Raw genomic sequence first — 23,333 nt, 5'->3', positions numbered from 1 at the left:
TTAAAAAAAAAAAAAAAAAAAAAAAAAAAAAAAAAAAAAAAAAGGAGAGCAGGTTCTCTATCTTTCTGCAGCAGGTCTGTAGGAAAAGAACCCCAAGAACCCTCCCATCCTGGTGAACTACTTGAAGATGTATCTGCAGCGTAGCCTTGTGGCAGTAAGGGCTAATAGCATACTGGGTTGCATTTCCCAATCCTGGGAGTTTACATCTGGTACAACTGGAATATGGCATTAAACTTCACCCCCTCCAATATGACAGAGCTATCAGGCAACTGGGGAGACTCCCACGAGGAGTCATGAATATGGTCAGGCATTGGGAGCACATGAAATATAAGAGGCTGGAGAAGATGCATTGTTTAAGCTACAGAAAAGAGGGCTTAAGGCAGGCTTCTCATTGCTGTCTGCTTCTCCCTAGTGGAGGGCTCTTCTCAGAAACACACAGAAAATGCACAGAAAAAGGGCAAGAGGCAACAGTTGCAATACAGCAAAAAGTAACTCAATGGAAGTGGGGGAAATACCACTTTTAAAATGGCTAAGCATTGGAACAGGTTGCTCGGGGAGGCTGGTGACTCCCCTTACTTAAAGGTGTTATAATTGCACCTGAAAAGTCCCTGAGCACCTTCAGCTAACTTCCAACTGAGCTGGTCCTGCTGTAAGTAGGCAGTTGTGTGAGGTGACCTCCAGAGGTGCCTTATGACTTAGATTCTTCTATGGTTCTGTCTTGTCCAGTCTTTGGCTGGCACTCTTCAAGGGCTCAGGTGACTTACAGATCCCAGGACAAATCTCCAAGCCCTCCTAGTCTTAGATACTCCAGGGCAGCTAAAATAAAATGAAGACTAGGCACCAAAGTATACATAATGGCACGCTATTCTTAGGCAATTGAGTCATGTCCCGCCTGTTTAACTGGTTTCACATTGATTCTTCTGCCCAGATCCATTAGGCATTCATAGAATGTTCCTAAAATGCAGGGCTGGGGTCGATCTTATGAAAATAAACCCACATTTAAAAAATAATAATAATTAGAGTAAAAAAATTAATACAATTATCCATTACACAAAAGATAAAGTATTCTTTAATAGTATTAAAGAATAAAAGACTTATTAAAATCAAACTCTTAAGTATTCTTTATAAAGCAGGATAAATTATTCACTGAGGAATGAGAGGCTCAAAAAAGGTGACACCATAGCCTTTTGGTCAAGTAAATGTGTAAGGAACATCATTATCTGTTCCTGCCATGATTTCTACAAGCAATAATCAATTTTAAAATCAAGTACTTAATGTTTTTATTTTAAAATATTTATAGACACTATTTTATAAAGATAATGCTCAGATGTATAAAAACATTTAGTTAGCAAAATCATACAGAGAATAGACCATGAGCCAGCAGTGTGCCCTGGTGGCCAAGAAGGCCAATGGGATCCTGGCGTGCATTAAGAGAAGTGTGGTCAGCAGGTCAAGGGAGGTGATCCTCCCCCTCTACTCTGCCCTGGTCAGGCCTCACCTGGAGTACTGTGTCCAGTTCTGGGCTCCCCAGTACGAAAAAGACAGGGATCTCCTGGAAAGAGTGCAGCGGAGGGCCACAAAGATGATACAGGGCCTGGAGCATCTTCCCTCAGAGGAAAGACTGAGAGACCTGGGTCTGTTCAGCCTTGAGAAGACCGAGAGGGGATCTTATCAATGTTTATAAATACCTGAGGTGTGGGAGACAGAGGGATTTGGCCAACCTTTTTTCAGTGTTTTATGGGGACAGGACAAGGGGCAATGGCCACAAAATGGAGCACAGGAAGTTCCGCACCAAAGTGCGAAAGAACTTCACGGTGAGGGTGACAGAGCACTGGAACAGGCTGCCCTGGGGGGTTGTGGAGTCTCCTTCTCTGGAGATATTCAAGGCCCGTCTGGACGCCTACGGGGCAACCTGCTTTGGCAGGGGGGTTGGAGACCCGATGGTCTCTTGAGGTCCCTTCCAACCCCTACAGTTCTGTGACTCTGTGATTTTGTGAAAAGCATTGCCACCTAAACACCTAATACAAGATAAGGTTGCTGGTGTAAGTTATGATCAGTGTCTGCACTGATTGTTCAGTACTAGATTTTCAAAGATCTCTAGACTTGTGTTCAACTGTAAGGAACAAAAAAGTGTAAGTGTTGACAATAATGCATCTTTACTTTCGTCTGCAAAGGCACAGACTGTTGCATCCATTACATAAAAGGAGAACCAAGTGAAAAAAAAAAAAAAAAAAAAGAGGAAAGAGGAGCAGACAGTGCTCTATTAATATATCAGAAATATTATTAAAGGTGATGAGGGATGTATGATCCGGAGATGAAGTGTATATATGCAACATGCTTTATATACTTTGTAATATTGCATTTCTTCTAATAAGAACAGCAAGCACTTCTATACCATTCCATATGAAAATCTGATTAATTTTATGCTTCTAAAAGTAATGGCTTTACATTTATTGGTATTGTATTACTCATAGAACTAGAACTGAATCAGTAGGAGTATTACATTTTTAATACACTTTTAATGAGAACTTATTTTAAGTAAGGTGCTTTAATATAATAAAAATCACTAAAAAATGAAATTGCATAGCAATACCCCAAAGCACTCAGGATTTTGGCTTATATTCAAAACTTCAATGTTTCTAGGTGGCAGGAGAAGAGTGAAGCATACAAACTGGGTGACAGCCATAAGGTATAAAAAATCATGGATGGTAGAAGAGACTAAGAGACTGAAATTAAATAACTTCAGTGTTCAAAAGTCTTTTCTTCTGAAAAGTCTAAAGACATACTAGAAGAACTTAATGCTTGGCAGAAGTAACAGGGTTTGAAGACTGCCTATATGTTACCAATGTGACTGATGTTAAGTCTTTGTGTATACATATTAGATAGTAGACCGTATTTTTGACAAAAAGATTCTTCCTTTGGATAAAAGATTCTTCACCATACATTTACATTCTACATTACATTCTACATTTATATTGGACTGGAACTCAAAGATTTGGTAGCAGTAGAAGGGAAGTAACTACTGAACGGGAATCACTAAACAAAAGACTTCGCTTCTGTGGAAAGCCACCTAGGGCAATCAAGAGTGAGGAGGGGAAACAAAAAGGGAGACTGCTTAGCAGTGTGCCTATTTACAGGGATTTATGGCAAAACACTACAGGAAACACTGGAAGATCACATGCCTTAGAAGAAATACATTTGTTAAAAGGCAATAGGTCAATTGTTTTTAAAACCATTTTTCATCATTTAAACTGTCATCCTCAGTGTCAAGAGATATGTGATGTGATGTGATGTGATGTGATGTGATGTGATGTGATGTGATGTGATGATCACATCTGAGGTCTGCATCAGAACTGCACATTGTTAAAGGAGGAAGTATAAAGAAACAATGGGCGAATATTAGTCATCCTAATTAACAAGAATAACCTATTGACCTGGAAATTCTTGTGGCACCTCTGGCAGAAATGGGAGAGCAGTTCAAACGCTCTTTATAACCTGTGTTGTGTTACATTTTTGATTGTAGGATTTTATCAGGAAGCACAATTATATCGTATTAATTGACTTGAATCATGATACAAGTAGTGTTATTGCAGAATAGCTGCTACATGTGTATTGCAAAATACAACTTGGAGAAATCAATGGCTACTAAATGTATAATACAGTTAGTATACATAAATTTATTTCCATTCTAATACATAAACATATTTCCATTTCTTCAAAAGCCTATTTTTGGTTTATGAAATTTGTTCCACACTTGAGCTGGCTCATCTCTAACATAAATGAAACATATGCTTGAATTTAGTTTACCCTGGCATTCCATTTGGTGACTTAAAATAAGTCATCTTTTTTCCATACCATTCTTTGATAATGGGGATTATCCATGAGATAGTCCTCATCCAACTTTACAGGGGCATTTGTGTTGACAAAACCATTAACCTAAAGGTTTTTGTTAAAGATTTAGTCAAGAATGCAAGGACCAGGATTTAACAGGATAGAAATACAGATACAAAGCCAGCTTAAGCAAGTCTAGGAGTTGGTGTTTCAAACAGCCACCAGTTAAGACTACTTTGAAAAGTATATAATGTGCAGTGAGTACTTTCAGTGCTTGCTGTGTTTTTTTTTTATTTAAGTTGAGCATTTAAAATGTAATGGGAATAGTTCACTATGCAACCATCTTAGATCCTACCTAACTGCCCCTCCACATGCTTAAATTCATTGTTTAGATTCTTGTAACTTGATCAGAAGAAAGAAGATAAGAGCAATAGGCACCAAAACAACTCTTAAGCAATAAAAATGCCTGGACACTTTAGTTAGTAATTCACTGCATGATTAACATGTGAAAGTGTTTTACAGGTAGAGATAGGTTATGCCTACATTATTAACGAAAACAGGCCAGGGCTCACAGTCTGCCCCCAGGGCAAGTCACAACTCTCATTATACAGCTAAACCCACTTCCCTCCAGAGCTGGAGAGCTTCATCCATCCTGCCTGTGAGGAACAGCACCCATCCATGCATTGTCAGCAAGTCACTGTGTAGTACAGGTCTAGACTGTGCCAAGGATCATGCTACTAGAGTAGCAGAAATTGGCACTGTGTGTCTCCTCTGCCTTGGCTTTCTTTAATTTATTGGCATATATGTGTTCATTAGCTTGTTAGAACTTACAGCTCATCCAGGATAAGCACTTTTCTACAAATGCTGTTATTCCTCTTGCTCCTCTTTTAAGTAGATTTGTCTCTGTTTTTCCCACATCTCATTATTTTAGAGTAGTACTCCTTCAGTTCCTACTGTTAAAGATATACTGCTTTGCCCAGGATAATTAGATATTAATTGAGTAGAAGAAAAGAGGAGAGCCCAGGAATATGATTATGTGGTGTAATGTTAAAAAAAAAAAAAAATCCTATTATTCTATTATTGTTGGAACTGTGGTCACTGTGTACATGGACCAGGTTAATTAAAATAGTAAATACTGCAACCCAGTTGTATCAGTATGATGTTCGTTATGGACACTGTGCCTGAAATTTGCATTAAATAGATAGGACAGCAGAAAAAGTCAGTCTGCTAAGCATCTAAGCATATGTTTATGTCAACTATACCTTTTGCTCTGGTTAGGTGAGAGAAATCAGAATTCAGTCCAAGGTATGTAAATGCTATAAAATATATATGTATTCATCCTAAATTAAAATACTTAAAACAGCTCCTCCATCTTATAACTTCTTTATTTTGTCATGTCACATCTCTCTGCAAATTAATCTACATTCCATAATGATCCAATTAACAAAAAATATATCAATTTTCTAGCAACATGCAAGTGTACAAATTAAATTAATTGATTTGTTCTGTTTGAGGTAGTTCTTTCCTATTCCTGTTAGGAGAGACATGAAAAATCTTCCTTTGACAAGATTGCTTGTGAAATAGACTCAGCGAATTAGCAAATCAATAAGATAAATGTACTCATAGACGAGATCAAGTTAGGTCTGGTGCAAATCATGCCACACTTCTTCAGTTCTTTCAAATCTACTTTTTTCTTTCCCCGGTGATTTATAAGCAGTGAAACCTTCTGTATCTACCAAGGTGCTGAGAAGGAAAGAGCAGAAGTACCACTATTCCAGCCCAGCAATTTATTTTCAAGGTTAATTGCCCTTGTACCAAGGAAATCAGTAGATGGCATTCCCTCTAAACATACAGTGTCTTCATCATACTATTTTCCAGTGATCATGTGTAAATAATTAATAATGAAATATAACTTAATGCTATATATGTCTGAGTTGTTGTATTTTTAGAGATATTCCTGCATATTGTTTGCAGGCTTACACAATAGTTCTAATACAATTCCAGCAGTTTCTAATGGGTATTTTAAAGATTACCCATACTATAAAACTGAACAGGTTAGAACTGAATCTATGTTGAACTGAATCTATGTTGAACTGTAGAACTGAATCTATGTTGAAACCTCAGGCACCTACTTTACTCTAAATTACATATGCCTAAAATGTAGGCATTCGGGATCCTCATTCAGCTATTAATTGTTTTAAACTATAAATATTCTATGGCAATATAAAAATATTTGCTTCTGGCATGCCAGATCTCCAAAATATTGACAATACTGAAAGGAAAAATATTTAACCTTGTCAGAGCCTTACAGAATCAGCATTCACATTTCTATCTCATCTGCTGAGTCTAATCTAGCAGATGTTGTAATTGCATGCTTCTTAGAATGAGGTCAGACAATGAGCAGGATCAGAAGTCATGGTGTTAAGCGCAACTTTTCTCTATCAGTTCTGCAGCCAGCATATTGACCACAAAACTGGACTCTTGGGTTTCATTCCTATGGAGGAAGTAAAGGCTCAAAAAATAACTTCCTTTCCATACTGTATACAACATCTATAAAAAAAAGTGACTGAGAATTGCTCCTAAATCCATCCAACCAAAAAGATGTGCTTCGATGTGCCTCAATCGCCCAACCTGAATCATGTCAGACAGGAGAGGCTTTGGTCTGTGTATCCCATAGTCATGCTAAGCACTGTAATTGTGGTGTTGGATGAAAGAACGGAAGAAAAGAGGAACCAGACACTGCAGCACCAATTAAAGATTATAATTGCTGGTTTACTTAGGCCTTTGATTTTGTTGTATAAACAAAGCATCTACCTACACTACATAAATAATCAGTTACTACATTACTCCTGCTGGACAGGATCATGAGTAATAAAACAACCAATATTTTCTAGGAAAGTATTGATAGGGAACCATCCTTGTTTCATATTCCTGAACACCTTTTTTTTCTGGAAAAAAAAAAAAAAAAAAAAAAGGACTCTGAGTAACACCTTTTCTCTGAACAAAGATATTTTCTGTTTTTTTGCAATACACTTCTCTGAAATCAAGCCATGTGCTTTAGAGGAGCTGTAGAGAAGAGCCAGAGATCAGTAAGATTGTGCCTGAGTACTCTACTCCAGCAGAGTACAATGTATGAATTTGGCCCTGTATCCTGACCATTTTCGAGTCAGTATTGTTTTTTAGAGGATCTTATGGTCTGTATAAACCTTTCTATGCATGGTAAGTGATTAAAAGCAATTGTTTGCATCTACTGAATGAAGCAGTAGCAATTTGTATAGGACTCTATGGTATGTATTTCTTGCATCAGCTGCCATGGAAATTATAGGAAATGTCTGAATTTATTCTATTGCTATATCAATCATCAGTTATCTAATGCCATTTTAACCTAAGATCTAAGCACCTAGTTCCTTTGAGAATTACTACCCATAAGGTATTTAATGTCTATGTTCCTGCAGGGAAATGAAACATCTCAGTGCTTGTTGGTCCGGTGGATGTTCTGTGAATTCCCTTAATTAAAAAAGGAATCTTAAGCACTATGACCATTATCTATAATTTTAATTCTGAACATAAAATTAGATGACTCTATCAAACAGATACTCAAACTTATGTGATGTGAATTTTTAATAGATCTAATTGTTTTAAATGAGGATTATTGAGGGTTTGGCATATATTTACTCAAAAAGAAAACTGTAGACAGAATTTTTTAGTGAATTTCAGATCTGGTGATAAGTAAAGACTGTCTTGCACACAATATTCCAGATCCAACTGAAAATACTCTCCCAGCTTTTTAAAAATCATCTAAGAACATGATCAGTGATATTTGTTAGATATGTGGAGCTAAACTATCATTTGTTATGAAGAACTGAGGATCCAGACCTTACAGGGGATTTTAAAGCATTTGAGTCTCTCTAATCAAAAGGGATGATGCTGCAAAGACTCTGATAATTAATTTCAATGTTTTCAAAAAAAATAAAAAATAAATAAAAAGGAAGACCTTATACACTCATATAGATCAAAGAATCTTAGCAACTTCAGCACCAAGAATGTGAATGTTTGTCTTGATGAATTTGTGAGGGATTTCCTAAATTCCCTCTTGGAAATCCAACTTGAAAGCATGACTCCAGGCACAGTTTTGAACAACAGATTAGAACATGTAAATACACAGCCAATTTCAGTACTTCTAGGGCCCCTATCCTTGGAATATCTGAATGCTTCATGATCTTTAATGTACTTAAGTGAGTCACTAAATTAAGACCATAGTTTGAATGGTTAGCAATTTATATAGCTGAAGAAAGCAAGCTGAAGAAAGCTCATGTAATTATTCCATTATTCTGCTTGTGTTTTTCAGGTCCTAAAATGGTAGAATTCCATGGTCAGCAATTTCAGATCAACTCAAAGGATGGCAAGCCACTTTTTACAGTGGATGAAAATGAGGTTGTAATTGGCACAGATAAACTTCGAGTCACAGGTTTGTAACAGTTTAAGAAACGTCCAAATTATAGTCACAAGAAAAATGAAGTAATATGGCATTTTAAATAAGCCATTATGAAAAATGCTGGATTTACCTCATTAGAAAATAAATATCTGAAGGTATTGTGACCTTTTTCAGTAAATAATCATAAGAAGTGTTAACAGAAAATTAATAATATGTATGTATAAATACATATGTATTTTGTATGTATTTGTTTTAGTTTTAAACAAATACAAGTAGTGATTGGAACTGTACTTGTATGGGTTTTCTCTTTTTGTATTCTTTAAAATTTCCAGTGCATGCTGTAATTGAGAGTGGAAAAATCTTACCTATTTCTGTTTGAGAAACCAGTAGTATTAAGGTTTATTTGTGAAAACTTAATTTTATTTGTGAAAATTAAGGTTTATTTGTGAAAACTTTTTAGACTGGTATTTTATATGACTTTTTCTTTCAAAGTGAAAGCCAATGTATTTCTGCTCTGTGTGTAGCACATATCCCATGGGATTGTATTTATAGTGTATTTCAAAAGTCATCTGTCAGAAGACAAGTTTGCTTTAGGCTATTTCTGCAAATCACCAAAGTACTCATTTACCAAGTGAGATGTCAAAGTTTTCACATGAAAAGCCGTTTCCCTTTATATGACCTGATAAAGTCAACCTTCATTTTCCAGGTGTAAGGTTGCATTAAAACAGATATGTGAGGGTGTGATTTCCCTTTAACTGGAAGACTCCATCAAAGGAAATACTGAAATTATCCTCTAGCTTGTTTTCAATTACGTTTTCGGTATTTTTAAGCTGATTGCAACTATAAATTTTGCTAATTATTGGTCCTCTGAAATACTGAGTTCTTAATTTTAATGGATCAATTCATATTATTTCACTGTGCAAAACTACAAATGTGATAGTAAGTACACAATTAGTGTTTCAAAGCCAAAGTTAAGTTATAATGAACGTGTTAATAAATTTTGTTTACACCTGAGGGTCTTATCTTAAGTTTTTTACTTTTTAACCTAATTGAAATTACAAATTTGTTTAACCAGGAAACCATATCAAATGATTATTGTTTGCCCAAGGGATGCTAAACTTTAATAGAAAAGCATGTTTAACAAAGATATGAAAAACTGCATAATTGTTAACTGATTTGGAGAAGGTCTATCTCTGCTCAAAGTAAAAATCATTCATACACAAGGTGAAATTGCTATGCTAAAACATGTATCCTGACTTGTCCAATATTAATCTTTGGACTGCACAGATAATTGTTTACTGTAGTAGATACTGTAGTTCAATTCAATAATAAATCCATTAAAGTCAGTAAGGTTATTTCAGTGTAAAATTAACAGAATTGAGAGGAGATTCATGCCTACTATGCTTTAAACTCATTTATTAAATTTGTGTTTTAAATGATTCTATTACCGTAAAGGATAAATTAGTAATACTTTGAGAACTGAGATAATTTTTAAAATCATTTTTCATAGAAAGATCTATATGAAATGAATTTTGAAAAGTTCATACAGTAAGACTGCAACAGGCTTAAAATACATGAAGAATATTTTGCAGGTTTTTTTGTACAATATGGTGAACTATTTGATTTTACTTCTCATTGTTACCTGAATTATGAAAAGCCCACTAACGATTTATAAGAAAATTTGGCAGTTTTTAACTAAAATACAGTATAGCAGAGAACCAATGTCTGTAATGTATAGTATTTCAGGAAAAATGTATAGTATTTCAGGAAAAATACAAATCTAATCCAACCCAGCATGTCAGGAATTGTCATTTTCCAACAATTTGGAAAATGTTAGCATTTCCTAATTTGGAAAAAATAGGAAATGGATAGCAACCAGCTAAACCACATAGACATATGTAATACTATAGGGTAGATAAGATCCACTCAAGTGTACTGAGGGAGCCAGCAGAAATGCTTACCAAGCCACTTTCCATCATTTAGCATCAGTCCTGGCTGTCAGGGGAGGTCCCAGTCGACTGGCAGTTAGCAAATGTGATGCCCATCTACAAGAAGTGCTGGAAGGAGGACCCAGGGAACTGTCAGTCTGACCTTGCTGCCGGGGAAGCTCATGGATCAGATTACCCTGAGTGCCATCACGCAGCACTTAATGGGCATCCAGGTGATCTGGCCCAGTCAGCATGGGTTTATGAAAGGCAGGTCCTGCTTGATGAATCTGAGCTCCTTCTACAACAAGGTGACATGCTCAGTGGACGAGGGAAAGGCCATGGATGTTGTCTACCTAGACTTCAGTAAGGTTTTTGACACCATTCCCCACTACATTCTCCTGAAGAAGCTGTCTGCTCAAGGCTTGGACAGGTGTACTGCTGTTTGGTTAAAAACTGGCTGGGTGGCCGTGCCCAGAGAGTCATGGTGAATGGAGTGAAATCCATCTGGAAGCCAGTCACTAGTGGTGTGCACTAGGGCTCATTACTGGTGCCAGTTCTCTTCAATGTCTTTATCAATAATCTGGATGAGGGGCTTGAGTGTACCCTCAGTAAGTTTGCAGACACCAAGTTAGGTGCGTGTGTCGATCTGCTTGAGGGTAGGAAGGCCCTGCAGAGGGATCTGGATAGGCTGGACTGATGGACTGAGGCCAACTGCATGAAGTTCAACAAGGCTGTGATGGGTCCTGCACTTGGGACACAACAACCCCATGCAGTGCTACAGGCTGGGGCAAACGTGGTCCAAAATGGTCTCAACTACGGCCAAAAAAACAACTTTTTAACAAGTGCTAATAGTAATTTATTTATCACAACTATAGTAAAGGGTAATATTTTGATGGTGAGAATAATGGAACATAAGAAATTAATAGAATGCAGTTGCCTACCCTCCACTCTTTTTGTGGAAAAGTTGACAATGCAGAGGTGATCAGTATTATATCAGATTTCCTCCAGTTTACTACTTGTTCTGCTTGCCTGTCCTTCATAATCTTTCAGAGTACTTGCTGACTATTTTCAGTGATTTTCTAGTTCTGTGTGGAAAGGTTTTCAGTTTGAATAGCTAACACTGAAGCACAATGTGAAGATGTGTGTTTAATTGAAATGTTTCTGATCACAAGCTATGTTAAGTATGTGACAATTCTGGTATATGAATAAACATTGTTAGACTTTAAGAGGCGGAGAGACCTTGCTTGATAGCGTGTATGGGGCAGGTGTTAATGAAACCTTCTGGGTTAAGTCCTCTCATTAAAATTCTCTCCTTAGAAAATGAGTATCTTGTTCTTGTGCATTTTAGGATTAAATTATATTTATAGACAGTATTCTGTAAAGTAGCAAATGCAGTAATATTTATATCATAATTTAAGTCTCCTTTACAGTTTAAAAGATAAAGTAGCTAAGGTAGACAAGAAATCAGTTTAGGGCCATGTTCCAAAAACTTTTGCCATGAAGTGATTTTTGTGTGTGTGTGTGTGTCATACTGACTAAACTTAATGTTGTTTGATGAAGTTTTCTTCACAGGAAGGTAAAATTTTAAACATTCGTAGAAATGACTGCTCTAGAATATATTAATAAACCTTCTTATTACCTCTTACAGACACATGCCCCTTTAATACCTTTCTCTCTGGAATATTAAAACTGGTATTCCCCGTTGGCTTTTTTCCATTAGCTCCTCTTCCCGTGCAAGTAATACTATCTCTATTACTGCTCACCTGTCTTTCAGAACAGGGTATCCTGGAAGCACACACCCAAGTGGGCTCATCCTGCAGACATGTATATCTTTTCCTTTTTTTAAAAAAAAAAAAAAAAATCTATTAGTCAGGGCACTTAGGAAATGGGAGACATGATCTGAATTTCCCTCTGTGGCCTGGGAAACTTCAGGCCTTCAATCCCACCTCCCAGGACAGCGCTCTGTAATGACATGAAAAGTTATGTCCACAGCATAAGGAGACAGCTGAAAAAAACACTTTTTATATCCACCAGAAACATGAAGCTCTGCCTGTGCCCCATGCTCTCATTTCTTCCTTTTTCATGGTTCTCCTTCAAAAGGAGAAACAGAAGGTGAGCTCCTCAAAGTTGCTCACTGCTAAGTGTGGGCTTCTGTCTCCTCCAGTGAGGAGGGAATGCTCCGATAATAATGCTGTTATATAAAGACTATTGGAAAGACTTTTTTTAATTAAAATGCTGTGGTTGCTTGTTTTTAGGACTATCTCTATTGTTCTTGGTTTGCACAGGTTGAGAATTAGTAATACAGTTGGGCTTCTCTGGGAAGCCTGTGTGTCTCTCTGCCTTGTTTCTGAGCCACAATGATGCTCAGACCTGCCATCCCAAAGCAAGGGACAGAAACACATCCCTAAAAAAATGATCTTTTTTTTTTTTTTTTAAAAAACAAGGCTTCAGCAAACATAATAGTGGGAGGTGTCCCTGCCTGTGGCAGGGGGGTTGGAATTAGATGATCCTCAAGGTCCCTTCCAACCCAAACCATTCTGTGATTCTGTGGTTCTGTGATTGCACTCAGGCCTCACAAATCTCTGTGTAGATGATTGCTGCCCTCCTCCAGTCAGTTTTACCAGGCTCCTCTTTCTGACATCTCTCTGTGCATATCTGGTCATCTTAATCACAGCAAGTCCAAACTTTGATAGGAATGTAAAAGTGGGCTAGAAGAGGCATCTGATTTATCAGCTCCCATCCCTTTCATGACTGGTAAGTAGGTCATACAATGTCTTTTATAATCTTATCAAACTACATCTCAAATGCAAGGAAGCACTATTCATTTTTATATCACCAAATGTGAACTTATGTGTAAAAGACACTGTAGAAGAAATACAAAAGGCTGTTTATAATCAGGTCCCAGAATGAAATGAGAAAAACCTGTGAGAAAGAGTCGTTCCCCCCGGGTGGGTGCCCCCGCCCCGGCCCCCCCCCCCCCCCCCTGTCCCCCCCGTCCCCCTGTCTATAAGCACTTCCTTACTAGCCATGCAGTGCTCTGCACATTCTGTAGTGAGATATCATGAGGGCATCTTTGGCATATGACATCCCTTGTGTGATGTAAGGTGCCCCCAGAAGCCTGCTAGCCCACTTCTGAGCAAGCTGCAGATCTAGTTTGGAGGATGGCTTTAAAACTAAGCTCAGGGGTCAGTAGGGCATTCTGAATTTTAATTTAAAAAGAAGTCAATTTCTGAGTAATAAAGTTTAAGAATGTTGTCAAAGCAAAGCATTCAGGGTCAGAAAATATTACTAGACAAGTTAGTTCAACTTAAATAATTGAGTAGGGAGCTCTTGTATAGAGAGGTCAGCTTAAAAATTGCTGACCTGATAAAGCCACATTTGCAGAACAGAGATATCCCTTTATTAGTGACTCTTTTTCACTCCTATCTCCTCTTTCCCAGTGTCTGTGTCAACTGAAATCATCTTTTTGTTGCTGTTGTTCCAAGTCCATGATAAAATGTTATACCACATTTGGCCCCACTAGTAATACATCCCTTCATTCATGGCTCTCTCTTTGCAATTATGTTTAAGACCTTTCAGCCAATTTTAATCCATGTAATGCATTCCAGGCTGATTTGTGTTGCTCAAATCTCTTAATCAAAATGTGATGTGGCATCAAAATAAATACCTATGGAAGTTTATTACACCCATACTATTATCAACCAAGTTTGTCATCTCATTTACAATTCAAAGATATAAATGTATTTAATAATGTCATACGCAGTGCTTTACTGCATACAAAAATGGTGCAAGAACTACAGAAGATGGTGTTTAATTAATCTAGAGAAGCTTACGATTTTGTGCTCAACTTTCATACTGATACCTTGAAGTGTGTATGGGAAAGAGAGCAGTCAAATTTCTCATGTTTTCCCCTGTAGCCACTGATACAAACATTCATATTAAAACCTTTAATTCAACTTTTAATCATTCTGGAAACTACAAATAGATGATGATGAGCTATGGCTATTTTATGGATTTCTAAGATGACAGAGGAATTAAATGAAAATCAGGCAGAGCACAGAGTAGAGCTTTTCAGACTCAGTCCATGCAGATGATGTCTAATGTGAAGATAAAACTCACGAGCTGAGTTACAGAAACAAGTCTTTTCCTTTTGAAGTCATTTTTTTATTGTTTTGTAGGCTCCACTTACCTTTATTACCTGATTATTGCTCTGAAAGCTAAATGTGCTATCTCATGATTCTTTGAATATCTGTTGATGGTACTTTGCAAAATATTAATGGAAGGGATGGTATTCTTCCCTAATCTTTATAATAATTCAAACTATATGGCTTATAGCAAGTGGACTAAATCAAAATTCTTTTTTTTTACACATGCACACAACAAGAAAATCTATAAAAATGCAATTGTAAGACTAGACATTTAATGGCCAGAGGAATTTGAGATTGGATACTAGGAAGAATTTCTTCATGGTGCATTGGTCAAGCATTGTAATGGGCTGTCCAGAGACGTAGTGGAGTCCCCATCCCTGGAGGTATTTAAGACGTGTGCAAGTGGCACTAAGAGACACGGTTTAGTGATGGGACTTGGTAGCTCAGGTTGACAGTTGGACTTGATGATCTTGAAGGTCTTTTCCCACATAAATGATTCTCTGTTTCTGTAATTATACCACATCCATTTACTAACCATACATTTCTTCCTGTCTTTTCTTCCTTCCTCCTGATTCCACATTCACTTTTTCATCCTGGTCTTATCAGATCTTCCAGAAGGAAAACACAAAAAAAACAGATTTATCTTCTAATTGATTACTTATCAATGATTGATTACTTACATGTACGTATATGTACTTTTTTCTCAATGATTGATTATTTATATGCACATATAAATACTTGCATATAAAAAAAATGTGCATATAAATTTTACCAGTACTAAGTGCTATCACACTGCTCCCAGAAGTTGGACTCCCAGTGGGGGGAGGGGGGGGGTCAAAACAGTCTGATTAAGAAAACCAACCTCAGGAAAGGATCAAATAGGAAAAAAAGCTCTCAGAAGAGACCAACCCCAAAAAGTAGGCCTGGAGGCCTGGAAATGGGACCAAATAAATAATGAATAAGGTTTGCCTTTAAATATGATCTGTGACATAGAGTTCAGAGTTAAACAGGGACCCCCAAAGAAGATTCTTACAGGAAATCCTGTAAGAAAAGGAAAACTTCATTCAGCATGGGAAGTTCTGAGAGAGAGAGGCTATATTTTGGATAGAAAACGAGTCATCAAAGAGACATAAGAGGGCATAGGATACTACCTTCATTAGCTGTCTGACCATGATATTGTTTTTAATCTGAATTGTTGTCTTGAACCTCAGCACTTTACACCTAGGTTGAAAATTGACTGTTGTGTTGTTGTGGGCAATTTGAATTCCTAAATAAGTTAAGTTTGCAGGAGCTAGAATTCATGTAAGTTCTTAATTGGATTTATCCTCTAAGATCTTGGTTCCTGAGCTATTACCTTTTCTGTTCTCACTCTAGAGGCACTCAATCTTGCTTCTATTTCAGACCATAAATTCTCACAGTAATATTCTTGTCCATTGCATTCTGTGCTCTGTACTACAAGTTCTGGTCTTGAAAATTACTGCCTTTATTATCATATAATTTCTTGCACAAAATAACTTAAAACTGAAAGAGTACATTGATTTTCAGGAGGGTACTGATATCTAGGTGATAAGGCTAGACAGTGTCCCCTTTATGGGACAGATCTTAGGAACAGTTCAAGACTCTGTATCCACTTCATCTGGGTTCTGGATATCTTGGCTTTAAGTTGCATTTACCTTCAGCAGAACAAGACAAAAAATCTTTTGATAGGGCTGACTGGCTTTGCCCAGCCTACACACTTACCACCCACATGTAGGTAAGCACCATTTCTCCTCTGTTGGGCTGAAATTACTCTTATTTCAAGAGCTAAACCATCTGATAGCATTTTAGATGCATAAATATTATTTTATGTTTACCACGTCTGCCTGACAGTCAAGGGAAATCTTTGACGAAGCTACATGGCAGCTTTTGTGCTTTATATAGGAAAATCTAAAATGCAGGTGATGTTTTAATTCTATAATATTTGCAAAGGTTTTGTGGAGTTTTAATTATCTCTATTAATTCTAAAGGAGGTTGTATTATAAAAATCCTGTTTACTTATATTTTTGTCCGAAGTGGTTTAAACTTTGACTGTCTTCCAAATTTTCAAATTCCATTTTAAGAATTTAACCTGTACTTTTGCATTAACAGTGTAGTCTTTTGTTCTAATGAATACAATAATAGTAAATCTGTATCTGGATAATAATTGTCTCATTAGTTGTTAATATATATTTTTGTATCTTAATTTCTGTTTTCAAAGAAGCTGTATAAATCACTGTCACTATTTCTTTAATATTTGAACTTTTACAATATAGTATCTTTCCTTCTTTCCAGGTCCTGAAGGAGCACTTTTTGAACACTCTGTAGAAACACCGCTTGTGAAGGCAGAGGCTTTTAAACAGCTTAGGTAAGAACTTATACATAAAAGCATAAATCTAATAAGTACATATTGTTTGCTATACATGCTCACATTTTTTTCATAACAAGGCATTTTAAAGAATATTTACAGAACTAGTATTAACTTTTCCTATTATGTGATAATTTATTGTTTTACTGGAAAATTCTACATTGGTGTGCAACTCTAGAAGTATGTTATGAGGTGATTTATTACTGATGGTAAGTATTTAAAGACACAATCTACTGTGCGAAGTTTTTCTGCACACTTTAATTTTACAATTTCAGAACACATACGTATAACTTTTTCTGCTATGTTGAATTAAAAGTTACTTATTTGAAGTAGGTCGTAGTCTTCTGACAAGTCAAAATTTTTATAAACTATCATCAGTCCAAGGAAATAGACTAGTAAGAAACATTTGGAAAGATCCAAAACTGTCTAATTAAAAAGCAGTTTGGGATGAGAAAATTGTTATAAAGTATCTCCTAAGTTTCAAAGCTCCCTAATCGTGGGATAGATTTCTTTGTGAATTTACTCCATGTAATTCGTAGTATCCCAATCTAGTTTATAATGTGTTGATTATGATGAGCTTAACTCAATCTACATTCAGTTTATGAAAATCTTTTATTCCATTTTGTATGTCAGTTCAAAGAAAAATTAAATGAAGAGGACCTCTTTACAGTATTACTTCTGTTCTTTCATACCTTGACAGTCTGCTACTTTCTGTAATAATTTCTTAGTGTTTCTTCTCCAATAGGGGTAACTATTAGAGAGTAGCAGAAGATGATTAAAGCTTTCAAGAGCACTGTCTGTATCTTGGTGACTGAATTTGCAAATTGAGAATGGCAAATGAGAGGGAAACTTTATTAAGATTCGTCTTTTAATTTTCTCCATGATTTTCAACATTTACTTACAGTGAATACTGTGCACTTGCATTTGAAGACAGAATGGGCTTGGGACATCAGTTTTTCCATGTGTTTATCTCTACTTTCAAAAAAGTGTTTCTTCTACCGTAGTAGAATTTGAATGTAACAGACTTCAGCCAATATATAGGAATGTGCATTGTAATGAACATTTTCTGGTTTTGGAGGGAGTGGACTCATTATGTTGTAAATTTTTAATTTCCTGTGATTGTCTCAGTTTTGATAAAGTAGTATTTATGAACACTTAAGACACTGAATTTTCTAATTACAAAGTCAAGAAGCTCTTTGTAAATTTTAATAGGATATTTTCTGTGGTTGTTACTTTGCTTTAAATACATCATCAATTAGTATTTAAGAGGTTTAAAGCTAATAGTTTCTCCTACAGTCATTGTGCTATGTTACATTTTAAGTGTAAGCTCCTATCTACACCTCATTTAACAACAATTGTACTGTTTTGGGCTACATTCAACTATGTCTATTATAAATTGTTCGTCTATTTTTGACACAGAATATCATTTGAAGGAACAGACTAAGATTAATTGAAGGCATTTATAAGGTTCTCCTTCACAGATGTTTACCTGGTGGTTTATCTGTTTAGTGATATTACCATGGCAACTATAAGCACATTTTGATCTAGGATGTTGCTCCACATTAGCAGGGCTCAACAGTAATAGTTAAAATCTCACTCAGTTCTATGTTCAATTGACTTAAAATAGTAGGAAACACAGATTCAGAATTTACAGAAGTTATCCTAATAATTATTAGGAACTATCTACGTGGTGGCATCAGAACTGACACTTGTGACAGACATTATTATCTGCCTTAAAGCCAGAGCTGCTAACCACCTGTGCTAGAAACCAAGTCAGCTTAACCCTAAGAAAAATGGTGAATATCAGGGCATAAAGCTATGTGATGTCCTGGCAGGCCCAGAAGACCTGAAGCTAAATCACAGCCATTCAAAATGCCTCGCTCCTTTAATTTTTTTTGGTGTCATTACCACCCATAATCAATGTCAAGTCTGAAAGCAGAGATGGCAATGATTCCATGGAGGGCTTCTTAGGAGGATCAAGAAGCAAATGTGTTTGTCTGCAGTGCAGATGCTAAGTTAAGATACAGGCAGGGAAGAGCAATTTCGAAAGATCATGCTGGAGAAAGGTTATTTTCAAGGGTAACCTTAAATGACAGTGTAAACAAAATTCATGCATTCCATTGTGAAGAAGCTGTGAACAAGTTTACCAATGCATGGTCATTTTGTAATGCTTTATAAATATTCTGTTTCATTCCACACTGTTAAATACAGGAAGATACCTATTGAAAAACACTTCAGTATGAATTTTTTAAAAGCAATTTTAAGTAATACTTTTCTATTTTAATTTTGAATAATACTTCTTTTCCAGATTAAAGTAGTGACTATCAAGTTACAGGTAATAGAACCTATTTGCTCACCCCAAGCCTTATCTCCACACTTTCACCACCTATTAATCTTCTGCTATTTTTCTTCTATTTTTCTTTCAGTGGTTATATTGTACTATGTGAATATAATATGCTGGATGAATGTGATATAAAGTGCCACAATATTTAGCCTTATATGCAGAGAATAATGGTTCAAGAAAACCCAACCACTTCAACAGTAGTATGTTTCAAGGAGCTGACTGGAAAGCTCTTAGTGGTCATAACATTTCGGCTATTGTCATATGAATGGGGACCACATTCTTTGTCATTCAGATTCAGAGGAGCATCACAAACAATGTTGACACAAATGGCCTTCAGAATTACACATTCTGCGGAATTTCCTTTCCAAATGCCAAACTTCTAGGCTACTTTTCTGGAAACAAAATGATAAGTGTGTTAGAGCATATCTGTTTTAGAGCTAAGCAATGGAGACAGAGTGATGCAATTATACTGTGGTCAGTAACTGTCTTTTCATTTTCTAGTTTAAAGGAAACAAATCAAGTCCTTTTCAGTATAATAGATTGAATTCATGACTCACCTGTAAAGAAAAAGAGATGTGCTTGGACTTACTTCCAAGTGGTAGGAAGAATTATAGGAACAAAATCTACATCTCAAAGTTGAAACATCCCTAGGTTTAAAATAACATTGCCTGCTTCTAAATAAGATACCATTTATCAACTAATTGTATACTATGCATGATGAATATAATGCTCACAGATGAGTACTAGCATTGTTCTCATAGTTGCTACATATGGATGTCTGACAGCCAGCAGCTGAGCATTCTGAGCTCAAGTCCTATGGGAAATCACTTTTAGTACAGCGTGAGGTATTTTGCCAGTTCTTCAACTCAAGGTTTACATTCAAGTTCAAACATGACCCACATCATTCCACATTTCTTAGATTTGAAAAGTGCTATAGCAGGAGTGATGTCACTTTTTCAGAGAGTCAGTTTTGGTCATAGCATGATTATAATTCTATAAGTAATGTTAACAGAATATAGGTATATTTAACCATCTACATCAATATTCTGTGAAGATTTCAATATTTCCTAGTGAAAACAGCCTTATTTTAAACAAATACATTATATTGGCATTCACAAAAACTTTAAAAATGTAATTTAAGAAGCAATCCTTCATATTTTGATGAAATAACTCTGTCCAACACTAAAAAGCATCAAAATATGTATTTACTAGTTTCTGATATTCATGTTGTTGAATACTAGTAGCTTGAGGGCATAATTGTACTGATACATCGTAGCATTTAGTTAAGGCATGTACTGGTGGTTTGCTGGTAAACCCCCCTATCTATATATTCAGAATAAATATGTCCCTGTGATGGCAGCCTGTAAGTTTGCTTTTCTTATGGCTTCTGCTTCTCTTTGACTCTTTATGAAGTCTTACTTTTATCCTTTCCATTCCTCATTCATAATCTGTTCCCTTTTCTACTCAAAGTATAGGTTTGCTGGGGTTAAGTTGGACAGTAAGAAACTGCTGGAAGGTGAAGCTCTGGGGTTTTATAAGGAAGGAAGAAAGTCTAGAAGGAGGTGTATAGAAGCTAATCAGAGTAAAAGCATTCACAAAATAATTGCTTAATCATATTTGTAATACTAATGCTTACATGCTAATTGACTAAAAATACCATTTGACTAATTGAAGTACAGTGATTTTTATTTGCATTCATTATGCAAATTAAAAGCCCAGTCAGTCAGAAGAGAATGAATTACATAACGGAAAAGTGAGTCTACAATTATAAGCCAGTATTTGTAAAGCATCTCTGCTCCCTGACTAGTGAGACATTTCTACTGCAATATAATTTTATGAGCCCTGGCATTAATTTTCTAGATATACATTTGCATTCATGTACTTTACTGCATTCATGTTAACTGAAAACACCATCACATACTTCTTTTGGAAGCTTAAAGATTTTCTTTCCATTCAATTGATGGACTCAAATCTATAAAAATGCTTGGTGTGAAAGGATGGGATGTTACAGGTACATTTATCACCTTTTCAGAAACATATCTGATGAATTTAAATATCTGACATATATTTTAAAATACTTTATTAGCATAGGCCTGGGTACTATTTCACACCTTGTCTTCTAAAGTGAAAAGTATTTTCCAAGTAAAATCTCTTTTCTCTGTCATGGGTTGCCAGCTACTTTTTGTGCACCCATGTACTTGAAACAGGTTGTTCATTGGGACTGACATTACAAATTACAGTGCTATTTTTTTGCTTATTTACAACAGTTCCTTATGTCACATCTCATATTCTGTCAATATATTAAAGTACTACCTCCATAAGCTCAAGTCATTCTTTAATTTTTCTTATTTTTCAGGCATTGAATTTGTAACATCTTCTGCATAGGTTTGTACTTAACATTCACTCTAAGATATTTCTGATACATCCCTAGCATGTTACAAAGAGAAAAACAGTAAGGGAAAGGAGACCCATCTGCACTGATTTTTTTCAGCTAACAGAGCACTCTGTACAACTGTTTTCCCTTCAGCCAAAATATGAAGATACTGTAGAGCTTCCAAACTCAAGGAAATGTACTTAAAAGCATTTACCCTTTTTCACATACCTGGAAGCTTTAATCTGTCAAGATAATCTTGCCCCAGTATTTAATTTCACCATCTTTCTTGAGTTATTTATGAGCACATATTCCTGGTAGGCATACACACACATACACACACACACAAAAAAAAAAAAAAAAAAAAAAAAAGGTTCCTCCAGTAGCTAGCTTTGAACAAACATGCAGTGTATCTAGTAGGCCAGCCTGCTTCAGTTTTGGGTGCTGAGAACACTCAGCCTGCTCACCAGCCAGTCAGGCTTGAAGTTCACCAGCACTCTCTTCATACACACAAGCTCAGAGTAGGGAACAAACTCATACAGGAACTAGTTAGGATTTAAGATGAATAGAGAATAAAACACAGTAGTCAAGATTTGACCAGCCATTTGTTTGCACCCAACCAGCGACTTTTATCCCCTTTTCCTTCTATTTCCACTTTTTTTTCCTTCTCTTTGATCCTATTTGATCTATCCTTTTTCCTTTCTTTGATCCTTCCCCTAAACATCCCATAATAAGTTTTACACAACTCAGGAGGTCGCCCTGCTCTGTCTCAGGATGCACCTCCTCTTGCATGCCATAGTAAGTCTTGTAGGGAATAACCCCTTTTACATTAACCCCATGACATTACAGAAAGAGAGTTTATTTCATTGACTCCTCTTGGTGTGTTTCACACCACGGAGAACGGTCTCATTCATTTCCCTTTGGTGCTTGTAGGAGTAGTCCATTCAGTATGCTCTCTTTCCACTGATGTGGCTGTTCATACTCCTTCACTCATCGTTCCTCTGATTCTCAGCAGATCTGTCTTCAATTTATTAGCCTTTAGTAGCATAACCTAACAGAGCTGGCAGTAGGACAGGATCCTTGCTAGCTTTTTAACTGAGAGCTCCCCAGGCTAACCACACCAGGTCAGCTGCAGACACTGGGTTAAGATTTCAAGGTTTGGTCTTGGTGGCCAAGAGGTCTTGCTTGACCTTGAACACACTTCAGTTCAAATTTACTAGTCTGTGGGAGGCACCCCTGCACTAGTGAAAACAGTTGGAGCCTCCATTGTTAATAAAAATAGATTAAACTGGGTCACCCACTGTTTCACCCAAAGCTGATTGATTTAAGGAATTTTCAAAATCTTATGAAATAAATCAATGAAGGACAAATGGACCATATGACCTTAGGAGATTAACTTACTTCTGCTGATTCTGTTCTCCCTTCTGTAATTCTGAGTCTGCAGAGGTTCTCTCCCCTGCTCTCACAGAAGACGTTTCCCTCCTGTGGTAGGAGAAATATTTGGTGACCAGTGGGAACAGAGCCTCAGATCTCCTAGCAAGCCTGTTTCCACATAGATGTATTGTCAGTCCTGAGCACCTACAATGTTTCCTGCATCAGAGAACTGCCATCTTCTGAAACCAGTGAGCAATACCTCAGTAACAGGAGTAGAGGAAATCCATGCACCAAGTTAGTGGCCTTTTTGCCAAATAAGATTTCCCCTAGAACACATGCCAGGTTTCTGCCCATTCTTGTAACTGACTTCCACTTAAGCTAGTAAGGTGGCTGATGTTCTTCCTAAAGCCTCAGCTTTTCAGAGAAGTCACTTAACGCATTAAAATCAATAGGAGTTATTTCTGCTGCTTATACAGGACAAATCCATTTACATGTTTTCCATGGCTGCTTATGTTAGTA

At 36.5% G+C, this 23,333-nt stretch overlaps 1 protein-coding gene across 6 annotated transcripts in view; it reads left to right on the top strand.

Moving 5' to 3' along the window:
• Positions 1–23,333, top strand: part of SGCG (sarcoglycan gamma) — a 136,530-nt gene that overhangs the window by 100,205 nt on the left and 12,992 nt on the right. For all 6 annotated transcript variants that reach the window (XM_035326329.1, XM_035326326.1, XM_035326320.1 and 3 more), the window contains 2 exons: positions 8,180–8,299; positions 16,653–16,725. In XM_035326329.1, the coding sequence (XP_035182220.1) occupies positions 8,180–8,299; positions 16,653–16,725 (193 nt within the window). The remainder of the gene's footprint in view (positions 1–8,179; positions 8,300–16,652; positions 16,726–23,333) is intronic.

Source organism: Oxyura jamaicensis, chromosome 1, assembly GCF_011077185.1.
Source record: "Oxyura jamaicensis isolate SHBP4307 breed ruddy duck chromosome 1, BPBGC_Ojam_1.0, whole genome shotgun sequence".
NCBI lineage: Eukaryota > Metazoa > Chordata > Aves > Anseriformes > Anatidae > Oxyura > Oxyura jamaicensis.
Note: the sequence above shows the minus strand (reverse complement) of the source record. Positions and strands in the feature narration are given on the sequence as shown.